The sequence below is a fragment of the Populus alba genome, chromosome 1, assembly GCF_005239225.2.
Source record: "Populus alba chromosome 1, ASM523922v2, whole genome shotgun sequence".
NCBI classification, from domain to species: Eukaryota; Viridiplantae; Streptophyta; class Magnoliopsida; order Malpighiales; family Salicaceae; genus Populus; species Populus alba.
In genome coordinates, this window is record NC_133284.1 from 47465091 (window position 1) to 47485315 (window position 20225).

The 20225-nt window shown below is 30.5% G+C and overlaps 1 protein-coding gene across 2 annotated transcripts; it reads right to left on the bottom strand.

The window, feature by feature from the left end:
• Positions 1 to 1557: 1557 nt before the first annotated feature.
• LOC118045252 (transcription factor bHLH123) lies at positions 1558 to 4415 on the bottom strand. Of its 2 annotated transcripts, none has more exons than XM_035053835.1 (7): positions 3998 to 4415; positions 3269 to 3878; positions 2951 to 3058; positions 2778 to 2843; positions 2583 to 2648; positions 2383 to 2433; positions 1558 to 2230 (listed from the first exon to the last, which is right to left on the bottom strand). In XM_035053835.1, the coding sequence occupies exons 1-7, from the start codon at positions 4294 to 4296 to the stop codon at positions 2081 to 2083; spliced, it is 1350 nt and encodes a 449-aa protein (XP_034909726.1). In that variant the 5' UTR covers positions 4297 to 4415; the 3' UTR covers positions 1558 to 2080. The 2 variants fall into 2 exon arrangements, with proteins under 2 accessions (XP_034909726.1, XP_034909725.1); XM_035053834.2 differs by having other exon boundaries at positions 2951 to 3061.
• Between the last annotated feature and the right edge of the window lie 15810 nt (positions 4416 to 20225).

Genomic DNA, 20225 nt, shown 5'->3' on the forward strand with positions numbered 1-20225 from the left:
AATGATCTGTTGCAATGTTGTTTGGTTCGATATATTGGGCTAATATCATTCTACTCTAGAGGCATCTAGCCTTAGAACTTAATCTATAATCTATAAAAGAGGATATGATACTTAGGATCATTGCAAACCTTGTGTATTTCAAGAGTAGGATTTGTGCTTTTAAAGTGTAAGGATCGAATCAAACAAAGCTCCTACTCTTTGCTTGTTTCCTTTTTTCCTTGAAGGGTTTGTGGATATGTCCTCTTTTCTTTGACAATTTGAGTATGAGGAACTGTATCTAGCTAGTTTCTACTCCTCTCATTCCTCGAAGAGATCATCTCTGTCAAGCATGAGTGAACTACATGCATGTGGAAGTGTAATATATATACTCTCTATATATATCTTGCAAGATGAGTATATATTTAGTAAAGAATGCCCATATATAATCAATTCCTTAAAGTAAGAATCTTTGCCAAGATTAGTATTGCAAGGAAGGACAGTAGATTGAAAGTGCTTTTAAGAATCAATCAATAAAAACTTGTAATAGAAGACAAATATGAAGATTGGAAAGTAAGCTTTTGATATCTTGAAGTCACATGGAAGTCTGTAATATTGGTGAAACAATGATCAACTCTTAGATTCTATGATTCTTAGTAAAGTTGATGCAACTTTCAGTAACTTAAAAAGAACTTGAACTCATAAAGTAGTTGATATATTATAAGGTCCCGACCGAATCCGGTGCCTGAGCAGAGAATTACAAGTTAATTTACAGTGTATGATCATAAATATTTATTGCATTAGAGCATTAAGCAACAAATTATTTCCAAATAATAACAAGCAAACCTTCTCTCCTATCTTTCTTTTATATTTGTTCTTGAATGGCATCTTGAAAACAAAAATTATCACAACTTGAACCCTTGTTTTCTCGGATTTGAACACAGATTTCTACACAGAAATCATTGCTACGGTTGGAAGGAGATGTATGGTTTTCTCTCCTAACCCTCTTATCATCATCATCATCATACAAAAAATTTGAAGTGTACTCATCTTCTTGCTTTTTTAGAAGGATTTAAGATCAAGTTTAATCATTCACTTCCCACTTCACCTTTGTGTGTTAGTTTCCTATAATCATAAATACAAATAACTAAGCTTAAAATTAGTGTGATGGATTTTAGGTTTCTGGTAATGAAAGTGAGATAGGGTCTAATTGCCTTGTTGATATACCTCCAATGGAAGCTCCTCGATGTGGCCATTGGATGAAAAGCATAAAAGCACAGAGTCTACACATACATACATATTTCCTAACATTTGTTTATTTCTATGTAATAGAAAATAAAAATCTGAAAGGAAGAGATGTGGACCACCTTCTGACTTCCACTACCAATATTCCAAAACACAAACAAATCAAAAGTGAGATTTTAATTCAAATGACACCCCCACACTCACTCCCTGTTCTGGAATTCAATTATTCCCTTTCAATTCTTCTCTCTTCTTCCTTTTCTCTCTTGAAACCTAATTAAAGCTGGTGCCAGCTCTATTCACAATATATATATACATATAGGGAGAAAGAGAGAGCAGTAGAAAAGAAAAGAAAAGTTGCTTTATATGATCTCCTCCAGCGAGCTCTTCTAATAAACTCAACTATGCTTTATAACAAATTAATGTTATCTAAACTAATTAATCTGTTACACTTTCCCTAAAATCTGCACCTATACTCATTCCTAACCCATGTTTATAATCATATAATTCTTCAATTATTACAACAATTAATATGCTTCCAAATGGTCCCAATATTGGCCAACTGCATCATTTTGCCTGTAGCTGGCCCAACATTGGCATGTACCCTTGGACAGTCATTTCCTTTTCTTAATTTCTTTTTCACAATTTCTATACGCTGTATTCTTTTGCATCCTGGACTGAGTTATGTGGGGCTTGTTTGTTTTCTGTTCTTTCTTCTTCTTCTTCTTCTTCTTCTTCTTCTTCCTCCTCTTCTCTCATTGATTATCGTTCCCAACTTGGCTAGGGTTTTGATAAGATCATGTATACTAGTTGCATAGAATCTGTTCCCATGCCCGAATTTTCGATCATCTTCTCTTTTCTTTTACCTGTAAGTCCCTCCAAATGTAGGGGTCCAAAAATCAACTGCGGTCTCATGAGTAACCGGAAAAGTGCTCGATACCGGTACCAGACATAGCCCTCGGCTTCTAAGATCTTGTTTTTGCCCTTCGAGGTCCTTGGACTTGTCAGAACTCTACAGTGAAAGAAGATGCCATATTAAATCCATCAAGACAAAAAAAAAAAACGTCCATAATTTTAATTGAAAAATTTATAGTTAAGTATTGAATACTCATTGGATTTATTACTATTTAATTATATATTTCCGGAAGGAGAATATTATTGTACCTGTTGGTGGAGTATGGGAGTTCCACTTTTCATGTATGGGGTGCTGAAGAACTGAAAATAAAATAAGAAGATGAATATACTAGAAATTCATGGCACCTATATACTTATTGGTTGAATACATTGTTTATGATTCATTCCCTATATCATTAATATAATTTTCACTGGAAGGATGCAAGATTTGTATAAGATCCATCACTTACTGTAACTTGCTCATGGAGGAATTTGATGTATTCAATAGCTTCAGAGAGCACCGAGGCTGTATCAGTCTGACATGATAACATGATCGCAAGCCAAAAAGATAATCATTGATAAGCTTTCATCATTCAAGAATGTAAATGATCTATCACTATTTACTCTTTGTGAAAGTGAGCAAGCAAACAAGAGAGTTATCTTGCCTTTCCGAAAGGCGAAACCAATTGTTGGAGTGCAGTGATTCTGTCCCCCATCTTCTCTTTCCTTACCTATGATCAAAGCTACAAATTCTCATTCATGTCTATAAATGATGTAAGGGATAAAAAGCTTGTATAGATCACTCATCTTGTCAAAATCTTTTATCAAATTTATGTACCTTAAAAGATGGCAAAGATGATGGTGTTTCATTTCTAGGCCTTTTTGTTGCTGCTTCACTCCCACTTTTCTTTACTGCTATATTCGAATCCCGTACTTCAGATATATTCTGCTGGAAGAAAGAGTGAACCAAAAATTTCCAATCTCAATTGTCCAAACCCTAATCTTAAAAGCATAATTACCAATATCAATCAAATCTGAATATTGCATATATGTGTAGCTATTTATATATATATATATATATATATATATATATGAGGTTTTTAGGCATAAAAGATGCCTAGTTGTACTCTTCCATTATCATGTTAGATCTGCATACCTTTGGTTTTTCATCGAAATTCGATGTAGCAAACTGCGGTTGCATCGACGGGAAATAGCTCGGACGAACATCATTCATGGCACTTGCAGATGCATTCCAAAATGGAGTGTTATTGGAGAAGTGCAATTGGTTACCAGAAGTCTGTTTGGGAGGTGAATTTCTCAAGAATTGAGGTCCTTTAGGCCAAGAAGGCAGCAATTCATTAGTGCTAAGACCATAATTTGCCCCGTATGCATAACTCATCGGTCTGTTCTCAAAAGAAGACTGCCGTGCTTGATTATCTGATATCAATAGCCCTTGTACCATAGTTGAAGGGCTTCCATAGATACTTGATGTATCCATTGGGAAACTAGACTGCAAGCCTTGACATGACACGGTACTATCACTGGAGCTCCCATGAGGGCTAAACTGTGGTTGATCTAAAGAAAAGCCTCGATTCATTTGCTTAAACTCACTCATAGAGGAATCTCCAGTGACCCCAGTGAACACTCTCTCCCTCCACTGAGATTGAGAAGATCCAATTCCTGCAGTTTCTTGCTGATAATTGGTGCTTGAACTCAAATTATCTTGTAGCATCGATCGAAAACTGTTCTCAGACTTGTCGCCGCGACTGCCAAAACAATTCGAACTTTAAAATTTGCTTGCACACCTGCTATATGCATATAAAGAAACAAAGAGTACGCATATATAGCTAGCTAGGGTTACAAGTGTATTTGTATGTGAACTTACAGTAAGGCTTGATTCCAATCCATGGCTTGTGAAGAGAGGCCCAAACCCATCATATGCAAATCAGCTGAAGAATCATGGCCTTGTTGCAGCTTCTGGGAATCATGGAAAGCAACAGAACTATCGGAGACCGAAACAGTTTCCATTGAAGACCTTCCTTTGACATCAGCCATTTCTGTCGGCCAAGCAAAGCTACGTAAACTATTAAGTCCTGAAGTTGTAGAAGATGATCCAGTACTATCAAACCTGTTCCTGCTTGAAGATGAATCCCACCAGTTTGTGCTTGTGTACTCATCTGCCATGGCTTAACACTGCTTTGTCTCTTTGTGGTTATTGGTGTGCAAGAAACTTGGGTTTCTTGGGCTTTCTTTCTTGTTTTCTCGATTACTTTACTTAGCTTCAATGGTTACATAAAATGATAGAAAACGGTTCGCTGCATAACTTGAGTATTTATAGGAGCTGGAAACCAAAGTGACCATTTGGGTCCTGCGGTGTACCAATGAAAGAAGTAATCGGGATGGCGGTGGTTGACATTTCTTTGAGTGAATACGAGTGATGATTGGACAAGGAAAATTTCGTTTTGAAATTGAATTTCTTTTTATTTTTTCAAGCCTTTTTTTTCCGGCTGCTTTAACTTTTAGTTGAATTATATATGTAGATCGTGCTAGGTCGCCTATCCGTATTATGTTTTATAAAAAATAATGTTTAGGTGTTACGAATATGTTTTTATTTTAATAAATAAAAAAATAGCTTTTACAACTTGAGTTATATTCTAAATAAGATGGTTTTATTTAAATTAAATAAAAAAAAATAGATAATAATGATAAAGGGATAAAAAAAGGATCACAATAACTTAGAATTTTTTTTTTTCCAAAATCAAAAAAAAAATGTTGTTCAAATTTTAGCTAATTAAATATAGAACGAAGAAATTGGATAAAAATTGACAAAAATTGGCGTGAGTCAGGTTAGCATCATAGAAATGTGATTTGGGCAATAAGAGGTAAGTCAATACGGGTTAATCCATCAAACTCGCATCCAATGTCATAAAATTAAGATAACTCGATGGAAAAGAAAATAAGAAAAAAATATGCCAACCATCGTTAACATTTCCACACATATAACTCGAATCATTAGACTAGAAACACTATACTTGGAAAAGTTGTGAAGCTTAATCTCTAACAAATCAAATGTTGAATGATAAAATCGAAGAAAAAAAAACAATCACATAAAAGGATCCAAAATAAAAAAAATAGCAATTAAAAACATGAGGATAGAAATAAAAATAGAAAATAAATTACAGGGAAATTAAAAAAAAATTGGTAGGAGGGTGAAATTGAAAAAAAAATAACTTTAACAAAAAGAGAAAAAAAATGTTAAAAAAAAACCAAAAACAAATTAGAAAAATAATATACCATAAATTTGGAATGAATAATGAAATTAAAAACCAATAAACCTTTTACAAAATAGTCAAGAAAAAAATTAGAAATCAAAAGAACACAGACTAAATTGAAAGAAATAATATATGAAAAATTAGAACTAAATGATGAAATTGAAAAAAAAAACTTTTAACAAAAAAACTAAGAACAAAAATAAAAAATCAAAAGAATTAGGACTAAAGTTGGAATATTAACAACAAAATAGACCAACATATAGTTTTTAGGGTAGAAGAAAGAGAAGAAAAAACAGACCCACCAATAATAAATTGCATAACCATCGCCAACATGTGTCGCATCAACAAGAAGAGAACACAACAAAGCTTTAAAAGACACAACACAAGAGCATTTTCTACCATCAAAAGGTGATGCACGCGTTTCTTAAAATGTGCGGGCTCCTTTATATGCTAGTAGCTTTTTCCATTTAAATATTAAGCAGTCCTCATTAAAAGACCAAATCGCCCTCAATGAACCTAGTAGTAACAACATCAAAAAAACAGAATGAAAAGACCTAAAGGCCCTTGGACACATGGTATAATTTTTTTTATTTAAAAGGTAAACTTGTCATTTTATTGTATTTAAAGAATGAAAAAACATGAATACCTTTGTGTGCTAGTTTTAGAAACTTTGACTTAGGGTAATTAGGTCATTTTACTATACTTAAAAGATTAAAAAAGACTCTTATACCCTTGATCAATACTTAAATGACTAATATGTCATATGAAAAGATCAAAATACCCCAAACATCAAGGAATTTGATTTTTTTTTTGGAATGACAAAATAATAATTACACTATAGTGTCGAATAGGAAAATATGTTTATGGTCAATATAAAGTTGCCTTCTCTTTAGCTTTTTTGTTACTAGACGAGGACCTATGCTATGCTGCTACGCTAGAAGCTTTGTTTTCATAAAAAATAATATTTGAAAAAAGATTAAAAATCATTTAAAAAAACTCATAAAAAAGGTAGACTCAACTTAGGTTAATCCACTAAATTCATGTCTCATTTCATGAAATCAGAATAACCCAATAAGTAAGTAAAATCATAAAGCCTATTTTTTTAACAAAACAATTGCCGAATGATGAAATTGAAAAAAAAAATAAGTCAAAAAAGAAAAAGAAAAATTGATGTCCATATGTTAACTTTTCAAACACATGACTTGGGTTATTAGATCGGAAGAACCCTATATGAATAAACCAAGAAGCCCAATTTTCAACCAATTAAATATTAAAAGATAAAATTAAAAATAAATTCAATTGTGCTAATGGATCCAAAGCCAGAATAGCAAGGAAGATAATGAAGCCAAAATTAAAATAAAAAATAAATTAGACGAATACTATAATTTTTTATTGAAGGGTGAAAATGAAAAGAAAAATCAATTTAATAAAAGGAGTAAAAAAAATAAAATAATTAAAAGGATGGGGACTAAATTGAAAAAAAAAACATATCACAACTTGAGATTAAACGATGAAATTGAAAACAAATTAAAATTTTACAAAGGAGCCAAGAAAAAAAATTAAAAATTAAAATAATGAAGTTGAAATCTCAATAAATAAGACAATTTTGAGATTTTATATGGCAAACGTTAATTTCTCGAGAGGAGAGAGGAAAAAAAAAAAATCAACAGTGTGACAACGCCACTCCAACATTGCCATGCATCGCCCCAATAGAATGTGTGACACTTCTAACAATAAGATGATAGGTGAATTTTGACTGTTAAGAGGGGCCGCACACGATGCCTGAAGGACACAAGCATCTTCTAACATGCTAGCTCGTGCGTTGCACACACCATCAACTTTTTGTTTTTTAAATATATTATATTTATTTAAATACCAAATAATCTCTTATCCAATTTGATTATTATGGAAAAATAAGTGTGAAAATAAGAAAAAGTCCTGGACACTAATTTTAAAACTTTTGCTTTCAATATTATTTGTTTCATTATATTTTTAAAATACAAAAAAAAAAGTTATTTTTCTCTTATCAATTTAATAATGTCTAATTGACATTATAAAAACACATATCTACCTCAATAGCCAATTTAATATTTTTTTATGGGAAAAGTAAACCTATCATTTTAATGAACAGTAATTTACACTGAACAATGTTTTCCTAGGTTTTGTTAATCAATGTTATAATAAAGAATAGTATATTTTGATATGTTGCTATGCTCATGAAATCATGCCAGGTTAGAATCTACTTGTGTGTGGAGCCACTGGGCCCGATCACAGATAGAACATCAAAGAGGGAATGCTAGCGTTTCATTTTTTTTTTATTAACATTTATGATATTTATATTATGTGTATGATTGTATTTTATGATATAAAATTTATGTATCGTAAATATATTTTTTATATAAACCAATTATATTATAAAGATTGTAATTGTGACTTTAAAAAAAGTATTTATCTAAAATAGTTGCTCATGAAATAAATAATGCTATCTCAAAAGTTTTTTTCACTTCATTATCTCAATTCATTTGGGATTTGCAATCAGCTATATATGCATTCACAAGAGTATGATATACTAACATAGGAAAAATTTAATTTTATGATGATTAGAAAATAATTAATGATGTTTTATTAATTATTTTCTGAATCTCACTTTTAAAAAAAAAAACTGGAAAAAAAAACTCATAACCTACTAAAAATAATAAGAATATTTTCACATAGAATTATTTTTTTGTTTTTATTTTTTTTTAATTGAGCACGGAAAATAATTAATAGAATATTATTGGTTATTCCATGATTATTAATAATAAATACATAGGACAAACACATAGTCCCAACTTTTAAATGTGCATATTAGATTGGGATTTAATTTCCAAAGTAATTTTCAATGTTACTTACTTATATGAAAAACAAATCTTATGCATGCATCAATTATTTGGAAAATATTGTACAAAATCGAACCTCATGCCTTTCATTCAAAACTTAGATTTTCTATCATTATTAACTAAATTTATAGAAAATATTTTTGGAAAACCATTTTTAAAATTTGGGGATCTGCCTTCGGAACTCTCAAAATTCAATTAGTATGATTTACTTTTTCGAAATAGTAATTTTAGAAAGAATTGGAAATGATAGTAGCATTAATCCTAATCAAACTACCACTATAATTTTTCCAATTAATATATAGTTGACACACAAAGTAAGTATTATTTATTAATATATAGTTGCATTGTCGTTTCATACAACACAAAAATAATGTGATAGATTTTTTTTTTCCTCAAGACATGGGTGCTTGATTGATCATCAAGACAAGACAATTGGCTTCTTGACAATCACCAATTCCACTAAAATTAAAATCACCTGAAGAAGTTGGCGATCAACTCAGCATACCAAGGACATCAAGTGGGATGGTCAAATTGTAGTTGATCGCGTAAATTTTGTCTGCTAATTAATGTAAATTTGTAAATGAGAAACGCTAATTTAACATTTGACTTTATACCAATTTAGTTGATGAAATGACTCAATTCTAGACAATACACACACACTTTAATTAAAAAGGAGTTTAAATATCTAATGAACGTCATTCCTCAATTATGTTGGAATTGAATGGATACGGGTGGTGTAAGTTGATATATATATAATTTTTTAAGTCAAGGATAAGATCATTTTGACCTTTGCTATAAGTCAAAGGTATTTAATTGGAAGTTGAAGATGAGTAATTGTTGTACATGTTCTTGTTTTCCTTGCAATGATATATATATCCAATAAAATAAAATTAGAAATTGATTTTTACTTGAGAGTTCCAAGCTAGAATTTTTTTTCAATATTAACACAAATAGCAAAAATATTTTTCAAACTAGCACAATTAAAAAATATCTCATTCTAACACAAAAACAAGAATTGCAAATGCACTACATGTGTGACTTATTAAGACATGCATATAACACATGCATTTTCACTGATTGCACATATATTATATGCACAACCATGCCACACATGTGATACATGTGCATCTTTAACAGGTTAAGGAGGCTTAACATTTAGAAAATATAATAGAGGAGGATGGGATTGTTTATTATGTGTGACGATTATATGCTTTGTGATTTTAATGGTGTTGGCTCATGAACGGGTTAGTTTGTTAGATATAGTTTAATTATGTAATTGAATTGATATTGTTTATTGTAATTAATTGTTTTGGTATTACGATTAAGTTTCTTTAATTATGAAATTACTTTTCTTTAATTATGAAATTACTTGCTATGAAATTATATGAATTAAAAGAAATAGTTATGTTGAATTTGCTGGGATGAACAAAAATATTGAGACAGACAACCAAACAATATTTTTAAAGGCCACGCTTGTAATACATGTACCAAACATCCACGTACTATATACATGACCAGTAGTTGCACTTATGATATATGCACGACCAGTGAACATACATGTGTTGCATGTTTATTTTAATAGGTCGCACATGTAGTACCTACATGACTTGTGTTTTTGTGCATTATTATTATATTTTGTATACAAACATAATAATAGAATTATTAATTGGTTTTTATTAAATTTTTGTTTTATGATTCTCATAATGTTTTGCTTCAAAAAATAAAAAATCTAATAAATAAGTTTCCAAAAAAAATCACATTAATAGGATAAAGAAGTTATAATTAAAAATATGTATTTTTTTTTATTGTTGTTTTGTATCCTTTAAAGTCTATTGAATATTTATTCTAATTGCCTTCTGTTCTTATTAAATGATGTATTTTTCAAAAAACACAATATTTTCTAGTTGAGAAAAAAATATTAATATGAAAAAGAAGAATTATATTAGCTAATTATTTTATTTTGATAATATTTAAATTATGAATTTCCTTATAAAAATATTATTAACATATAATGAAATAAAAAATGTGAATAGTTCTCAACGACACATGATCATATATCTTGATTTGTATTTATTTCTCAGCTTCCTAATTTAATCTTTTATTTATATAAATATCTCATTTTACATGTATTTGTATATACAATGTTGACATATTTCATTAAAAATACATGTCAAAATTTTTTTTAACAATAAATAAAAAAATCTTTAACCTAAAAAACACTTTCACGATGCTTGCATTTTATTTTTTACATTAAAAATAATTTTTAATTGACTCGTAGCATATCATTGACAAAGTTTACTAGTTTACTCTCTTTACAAAGGTTTCCTAAATTTATGGAATCCATCTATATTTACATCTACTTTTTATGCACAAAAAAAGAAGAAGAAGAAAAACTAGGGCTGTAGCGTCATTAATATCATTGATTGACACTTCAGTATGACCTCATCATGGTCCAATAAGGAAAGCATATAAGCTCCAACTCAATGGAAAAAAAATGCATGTTGTGAATTTGAGGTAGATCCCAGCATAAACTACAAAACATCCTCTCCTTATTTGTTTTATTTTGGGCATAAGACTATTGATTAAGAGGAGGAGGAAGATTCGTGGATTGATTTCTTAAAAAAAAAAAAAAAAAGACTTCCGACTAAACCGGCATATATATATATATATATATATATATATATATATATATATATATATATATATATATATATATATATATATTCCAAAGGTTTAATTGTATTGAATAATTTACAAAGTGAAGGCATATATATCTTTTTAAGCAATAAATTAATAAGAAAGAAACTAGATTCCCTTGAAAATAAATGGTCTTAATAATAAAATAGACCTTCATGAACTTTCCAAATGAGAAGCTCGAACTTTATACAACTTGAAGAAAGTGTTAGAGAATAATATAAATTATATATTAGAATCTCATATAACAGCTTAAATTATTGGATTGAATTGATTTTTTGACATGGTATCATAGTTTTGATGATCAAGCGGTCACAAGTTCAGATCTCACTATCCCTATGTATTTGATAAAAAATTAAACATAAGATCATATATATATATATATATATATATATATATATATATATATATATATATATATATATATATATATATATATATAGTTTTGAACTTACTACACATGTTTCAAATTTTTTTCCCTTGTTTTTTTAAGTAAAGAAAAAATTACGTCATACACCTAAAGAAAAAAATCCATGTAGAACTATTTTTGCCCACAACTTCTCGTCATCAGGAACTAATTAATATCCCAACACAAAGAATTACTAAAAAAACAAAAACAAAACCCTAAATGGTACTAGTTTATTCCATGTACCAAATCTGTTTCTATCCAGAAAGAAGGAAATTGACAAGCACTAACATTTACACAACACAATTGTTCTTTATTTATTTTATTATTTTCTCAAATGATAGTATTGACTCAATGGAACAAATGACTTAGATACAACAAAACTAAAGAAAGAAAAGCACATGCAATTAGATTTTGACTTAAGGTTGGGTGATAGATGATGAGGCAGGCGGCAAGAGGGGGGAGAGAGAGAGAGAGAGAGAGAGAGAGGTAATGGTGGAGGGGAGACTAGAAGAAGACTCTTGCGTCACATGGTAACAAATATACGTGACCTTTATTTTTGAAAAATCTCAAAACGTCAACGCATGGGGTCCACGCGGCGTGCACGCGTGCCACGACAAGTGGGTCCCTTGACATAGCCATCCTAAAGCCACAAAGCCATCCCTAGGTCAGCCAGCCACCCTCCTCCTCCTCCTCCTCCGAGTCAGAACCCCGAAATTGACACTACATTAAAAACAAATTTGTGTTTACATTCTTCAAACTTTAATCATTTGGCCTCCCTTTGTTCACATTATCCACGTACCCATTAATTTATCCATCTTCCTGAATGTTGAAGACATAGAAAAGTCAAGGATTATATTAGGTAAAAAATTATTATATTATCCTTATTATTAAGGATTCGAATGAAAATGGATATTGTGAGCATAAAATTTTTCATGAATACATTAATAATATAAGTATTAATAATACATTAATAGTTAAGATTTTATTAACAACACTAGTATTGAAATTACCCTTAATTACTATACAATATTAATATTATGTTATACTGAATTTATAATTGGTATTTTAATAGTTTTTATGGTTGTAATTTGAAAAAAAAAATTATAAATTGTATATTTTTTTCTAAACCATGATTTCAAGATATAATTTTCAATGGAATTCATGTAAAACCGTGATGTGTGTTAAATAACTAAATATTTTTAAAACTATGATTAGAATAAAAAAGCAATTTCAACTATTATGTACTACATTTCTAGACCATAAATATTAAATTATCTTCTCTCCATTTTCATTTATATTACTACTAGAAATTTTGCAAATATAATTGAAAGCACCAATATAATTTTTTTCATCGGTACATTGCGGTGAATTTTACCAATAAACTTTTTCATTTCTATATTTGTCAATAAACACCGACATAACCATTTTATTGGTATATATCGAGGGAATTACAATAAGAAAAGAAAGAATAAAAAAAGCTAGAAAAGTATGATGACATGTAACTTTTATTGACAGAATTAACCCGATGGTAAAGTTCGTTCATAAATATACTGACAAAAAATAATCCCTTTATATATAGTGATGAAATTATGGATGATATTACAGTAGGATTCAAATAGACAAATCATACAGTGATCATTTTTTACCAACAAAATAACTAATGCTTGATAAAATAATTATGTTGGTATATCCATTGATAATATTTAATTTATGACCTAGCGATCGACCATCTTTTTCCCTTCCCCCATTTCTTCTTCTTCTTTGTACATCTTTTTATGCAACAAACAGTCATCCCTCTCCCCGCCCCTTAATCTTAACAAAATTCAACCTCCCATAACAAATCCAACCATTACAACACTTGGTTTATCAACATTCGTGTTCTGATTCAAAGTTTATTAAGGATTCTTCACCTTAAGTAAGCAAATCTATCCTTTTTTTTTTATTTAAACACAATTTTTAAATGTTAATATTTTTTTGCATATTTTTGTAGTATATGCATTTTGTTTGGGTGTTTACTTATTTTATAGTTCTCATACAATTTTGTTGCATGGATTTATGATTTGTACATGTTATGGTTTGTTTTAGATTTTGTAAAATTATATTTATTTGTAAATAGATGAAACTTATATTGAATTTTTTACTTCAATGTTTTGTGATGAAATAAAAAATGATTGATTTAATGGGTTTTTTTATATATATTTTTATCAGTTTTATTGTTGAGTTGTAATTTTTGATAAATGTGTAGAAATTTGAATTTGTGTAGATATATAATTGATAATAAATTAAGAGATATATTAAAATAGATTGAATAAGATTGAGCCAAACTAATATTTTTGCAAATTTATTTAGTTAACATAGTTAATTAATACATATTGTCATCATTATTTAAATAGATTTGATATAAGTAATAGATGATCATTTATGGATGTAATGAGATTCACCATTGGGGGTTATTGATTAGTACTTAAAAGTGCATTTTTGTCAAGATTTTATATCATCATTTTGCACTTGAATTATCAATAACTCCTTAACTAGAACATGTTTTATAATAACAAGTCTGATAATATAAGATAGCTTTAATTTATGGTAAATGTTCATTTTAAATGCAGACATATCTCACAATTTAAAGAAATGATTGATGTGATTAACTATTGAAAGTGAAAGGATAAAGAAAAGGCTAAGTTTAGAAAAAAGATGCTGATTCAATTCAAATTGGAACACTATTCAGTCATTGGGTCATATTTGGAGTTGTAGATCTTGGATTTCAGTTTGGTTTATATGGCTAGAAAGCTAAGACATAGGCCTAAAATATTCATGAAGAGTCCAAGACTCAATTCTGCCGTTTGGAAGTCCAAATCTTAGCATCAAAAGAGAAGTCTGAATCTGTCCTGCAGCCCATATACTATTTAGTATTTAGTCCATATCTTGAGTTCTAGAAGTCTAAATGACCTCATTCTTGCTCTATTGGAAAGCTAAGACAATTTCCTAGAACTTTCATGAAGACTATTTGTTCAAATTTTGATGTTAGCAATGATGTTTCTGTAGACAAGAAGATAAGGATTGTTACCAAGTCAAAAGGTTGTCACCCACTCAACAATTAGTCATCAAATCAATGCTTCTGAATTTTGGTCTATAAAAGGAGGCATTTGCCATCCATTTAGGCATCTTGATTTTTAGATCAAGATCATATTCTTATTTTTTTTATTTGTATTTTTGTAATGTTTAAGTTTTGCTTTCATTAATCTCTTATTTATGTTTTTCATCATAACTATGTTCTTATGTAGTTTATATATGTTTCTCTTCTTCATCATGTTTAGCTAAGTTTATTATATCAAGGTGAAAAGGTTTCACTAATGGTGTTAGAATAGGTATAATATAAACTCAACATGGACTCCAATGTTTATATCTAAGAAAGTTTGTTATTAACATGTCTTATCTTTTTATCTTATTAATTCTTCATACCTTGCTTGTTAAATGGTTAATCTAGATTTGTGCTGTATAACACTTGGTACAACAAATGCTTAGCACTTTTATAGCTAATCTTATGGTATAACCTACACCTGTGCTATGAAAGGAACTTGATTTATTGTTAACATAAGTTAACATCATGAATTCCTGATAATATTTAAAAGTATGATGTTACTAAAATATAATAATTAATATGATCATGTTAAAACTTTATAGACCTTAATGTTGTAAGAATAAATATAGTGTAAACTCAACATAGACCTTAATGTTTAATATTAACATGTCTTATCTTTTTATCTTACTAATTCTTGATAACTTGTTTGTTAAATGGTTAATCTAGATTTGTGTTGTATAACACTTGGTACAATAAATGCTTGGCACTCTCATAGCCAAACCGTATGGTATAACCTATACATGTGCTATGAAAGGAACTTGATTTGTTGTTAACATAAGTTAGCATCATGAATTCCTGATAATATTTAAAAGTTTGGTGTTACTTAAATAAAATAATTAATATGATCATGTTAACAATTTATAATGAGCTATTAATGACAAATCATTCTATTGGAACCTCCTTTGTGTGTGGTTTCAAGTTTAATAATAAGAGTTTATACTATACTTGTTTGAAATACCATTAGTGTATCCTCTAACCTTGACATTTATTTTTATCATTGTTTAATCCTTACATTAATCTTCCATCTCAAAGTTCTCATCAACTTCTTCTTCTTCTTCTTTTCTTGATTATTATTGTTGTTGTTGTTGTAGTTGTTGTTGTATTATTGTTGTCTATAATTTATATAATTAACCTCCTTGTGGTTCAACCCCGGTCTTACTGGGTTATTTATTACTTCGACACTCCTGCACTTAAGAAAAGACATCAATCTTTTGGTCGTCTCAAAAGTTTAATGCATGTCATGAGGACATAATCACTGGTAGTTTGATTTGCCTTTCGATGCTAACAACCACAAGTCATTTGGTGCCGACCACAAATAGGCACCTAAGACACAAGCATTGACTCATGATGCGAGGTCATTTGTTACCATAATGTCAAGAGGTTGTCCCTTCACAATGGGATCCATTTTACCTAAAGTATAAGGCCTTGTGAAAACATTTCAATGTAAGTTTGATTTGCTTTCACAAACACATGTTTAATAATTTTTTTAAAAAATAATTTTATTTAACAAATGCATGGTTTTCAAAGTTTAAGGTTAGTATTAACTTAAATATATTTTTTATTATGTTAATTTGGTTAGTTTATTGAAATTTTTAAAATTTTCCTTTCAGATTTTTATTGTAAAGGAAATTTTGAATAGGAGAGAGATGATGATAATATTGTGATGAGGGTTTTGGAGAATCATGTTACAACTAGGTAAAATCAAAATTAGAATAATTTTTGTTTCCAAATATTAAAATTTATTTTTCATTTACTGACTGATAATTTATTGGTAACATATAAGTTGAGTGATTTTTGGTATAAGGCATAAAAAAAATATATGCAAAAGAAAGCAAGCTTCTAGCATAGAATGGCATGACAGTTTGAAAGGATTTTCAGACCGCTATATATCTTGAAGGTTGCATGGGCGAACTACATTAACCACATGATGTCCATGCATTTTACTCGATGGTCACAATTCGGTACAAAGAACTATCACCGACATGTTCACAATTGATTGATGGTTAGAGAAGAGATATGAGGATGATCATTTAACATATCTGAATCTTGATCTAGATTTGTGATTGGAGGTAGGATTGTGTGGTGGACTCAATCAAAGTCAAGTGTACAAACTATCTTACACTATGACCAAGAACTTGTGGACGACCCAGAGTGTTTCGACCGTTGGCTTTCTCATAATCGTTTTCGAGCATTCAAACTCCTGAGTTTGAGGCGATTTTAGACCAACAAGTACAAGATCAGAGAACCCATCTTATTGAAAAATATGAACTACTCATTGCAGATTATGAAGAACTCCATCGAGTGGTAATAGAGATGAGATCACACATGGATGATTGATTAATACTTAAAAGTGCATGTTTATCAAGGTTTTATATCATCATTTTGCACTTGAAGTATCAATAACTCCTTAACTAAAGCATGTTTTATAATAACAAGTTTGATATTATAAGATACCTTAATTTATGGTAAATGCTCATTTTAAATGCAGGACTATCACATAAATAAAAGGATTGATTGATGAGTTTAAGCATTGAAAGTTAAAGGACAAAGAGATGGCCAAACTTAGAAAAGAGATGTCGGTGCAGTCCAAACCGGAACATTGCTCGGTAATTGGATCATATCTGGAGCTCTAGATTTCGGATTTAGGTCCACTTTATATGGATGGAAAGGTAAGACAAAGGCCTACAACTTTCATGAGGAGCCCAAGATTTGAAAAGGTCGTTTTGAAGTCCAAATTGAAGGAACAACGAAGAAGTCCAAAGCTGTCCTGCAGCCCAAACACTATTTAGTGTTCAGCCCATATCTTGAGTTCTAGAAGTCCAAATGACCTCATCTTTTTTTTGTTGGAAAGCTGAGACAATTTCCTAGAACATTCTTGAGGATTCTGGGCAAATTATGATGTTATCAATGACATCTTGATCAGACAAGAAGATAAGGATTGTTATCTAGTCAAGATGTGGCCACCCACTCATCAATTAGTCAACAAATCAATAGTTCCAAATTTTGGCCTATAAAAGGAGGCACTTACCATGTATTGAGGCATCTTGGTGTTCAGATCAAGATCATGCTCTTGCTTTCTCTCTTTGTATTGCTTATGTCTTGCTTTCATTAATATCAAGTTTATGCACTTCATTTCCTTTCCTTTGTCTAGTTAACTTCTTTCTCATTTATGTTCTTGTCTTGCTCATTTATGTTTCTTTCTTTTATTATGTCTAGCTAAGTTAATTATGTCAAGGTGAAAAGGGTACACTAATGGTGTAAGAACAAGTATAATATAAACTTAACATGGACCTTAACGTTGGATACTAACATGTTTTATATTTGTTATCTTGTTCACTTTAATACTTTGCTTGTTAAATGGTTAATCTAGATTTATGTTGTGTAACACTTGGTACAACAAATACTTGGCACTTTCATAGCCCATACTGTATGGTTTAACCGACACCTGAGCTATGAAAGGAACTTGATTTGTTGTTAACATAAGTTATAATCATGAATGCCTGCCAACATTTACAAGTATTAGCTTTATTCGAATAAGATAATTAATGTAATCATGTTAACAATTTATAATCTGATTGGAACCTCCTTTATGTGTGGTTTCCAATTGAGTAATAAGAGTTTATATTATACTTGTTTGAAGTACCATTAGTGGATCCTCTAACCTTGACATTTGTTTTTATCATTGTTTAATCCTTTCTCGAATCTTTTATCTCAAAGTTCTCATTAATTTCTTCATCTTCTGTTATTATTATTATTATCATTGTTATTATTATTATTATTTACATTCTGTTTATATTATATAATATATATCTTTGATCTTTTCATAAAGTCAGTATATAGGCTGGAAACCTGTGACCCGATCTTTAGATCATTCTCAGGTATAACAACGCCACGTACTGAGTATTATTGTTGTTGTTGTTGTTGTTGTTGTTGTTGTTGTCTTGTTATTTATAATTTATACAATTAACCTCTCTGTGGTTCGACCCCGGTCTTGCCGGGTTATTTATTACTTCGACACTCCTGCACTTGGGAAGAGACATCAAGCTTTTGGTCGTGTCAAGTTTTTGGCGCCGTTGCCGGGGAGGTAAATTCTTGTATAAATTATAATATTTAATTTATTTTCTCTTTTCACTTTTCATTTTATCTATTTTTGTTTCCTTTGTTTTGTTTTGTTTCTTTTTCTTTTATTTTCTTTTCTTGCTTTTATTCTCTTCTTACACGTGCATGAGAGTTTGGTCACGTACATTAAGTGGTAGACTTTGTAGGGTATCCTCATCATTTTCAGAAAATATGGCCGAAGAAGATAATCAATCACTTCATAATGAGAATAATGAGAATAACCGTATGAGAACACTTAGAGACCACATGAATCCCACAAGAACAAGTGCACCCTCATGCATAGTTTTCCCTCCTGATGCATCTCATTTTAATTTTAAGCCAGGCATTATTCAACTTTTACCATCTTTTCATGGCTTAGACTTAGAAAATCCATACTTGCATTTAAGAGAATTTGAGGAGGTCTGTAATACCTATAATGACTCAAATTGTAGCATGAACACCATTCGATTAAAGCTTTTTCCTTTTTCATTAAAAGATAAAGCTAAAACATGGCTACAAAATTTGAGACCAGGATCCATTCGTGCTTGGGATGATATGCAACAACAATTTTTAAAGAAGTTTTTTCCATCTCATAGAACAAACTCTTTCAAAAGACAAATCATCACTTTCACTCAAAAGCCAGGAGAAACATTTTACCAATGTTGGGATAGGTATCGAGATTTGCTTAATACTTGCCCACATCATGGTTTTGAAACATGGAGATTGGTTTCACATTTTTATGAAGGTTTAACACCTAGAGATAGGCAAATGGTTGAATTGATGTGCAATGGAACCTTTGAAGATAAAGACCCTAATGAAGCAATGGAGTACCTAGACTTGCTAGCCGAAAATGCTCAAAATTGGGACACCACAGGTACTTATGAGGCACCAGGTAAAACTCAACCTCATACATCTAGTGGGGGTATGCACAACCTTAGGGAAGATCATGACCTCCAAGCCAAGTTTGCATCTTTAGCTAGAAAAGTCGAGGCACTAGAATTAAAAAAGAGTGGTCAATTAAAATCTGTTCAAGACATTGTGTGTCAAATCTGTGAAACAAATGAGCATGCAACCAATGATTGTCCAACTTTGCCTTCTTTCAAGGAATGCCTCCATGAACAAGCCCATGCTTTAAACAGTTTCCAAAGACCCAACCATAACCCATACTCACAAACATATAACCCTGGTTGGAGAAATCACCCAAATTTTAGTTGGAAGAGTGATAGCAACAATGCACAAACTTCACATCCACCGTTTCAAGCACACCATAATTTCCAAAATTCTCATGGATATGCACCTCCTTATGCTCCACCTCCTAGAAGAAATTTTGAGGAAACATTGCATGCATTCATTGAAAAGCAGGAGACAATCAACACTCAACTTGCTCAAAGCATGACTGATTTTAAAGATGCTCTTGCAAAATTAACATCTGCTCTCAGTTTCCAAGAGAAAGGTAAGTTTCCTTCTCAACCACAGCAAAATCCAAAGGGGCAATACCATGTAAATGCAAGTAGTTCTGGAAGCCAACACATGGATCAAGTCAAATCAGTCATCACTCTTCGTAGTGGTAAGGTTATTGAAAAACCTATTCTTGAACCTTGTGAGAAAGATGATGAGTC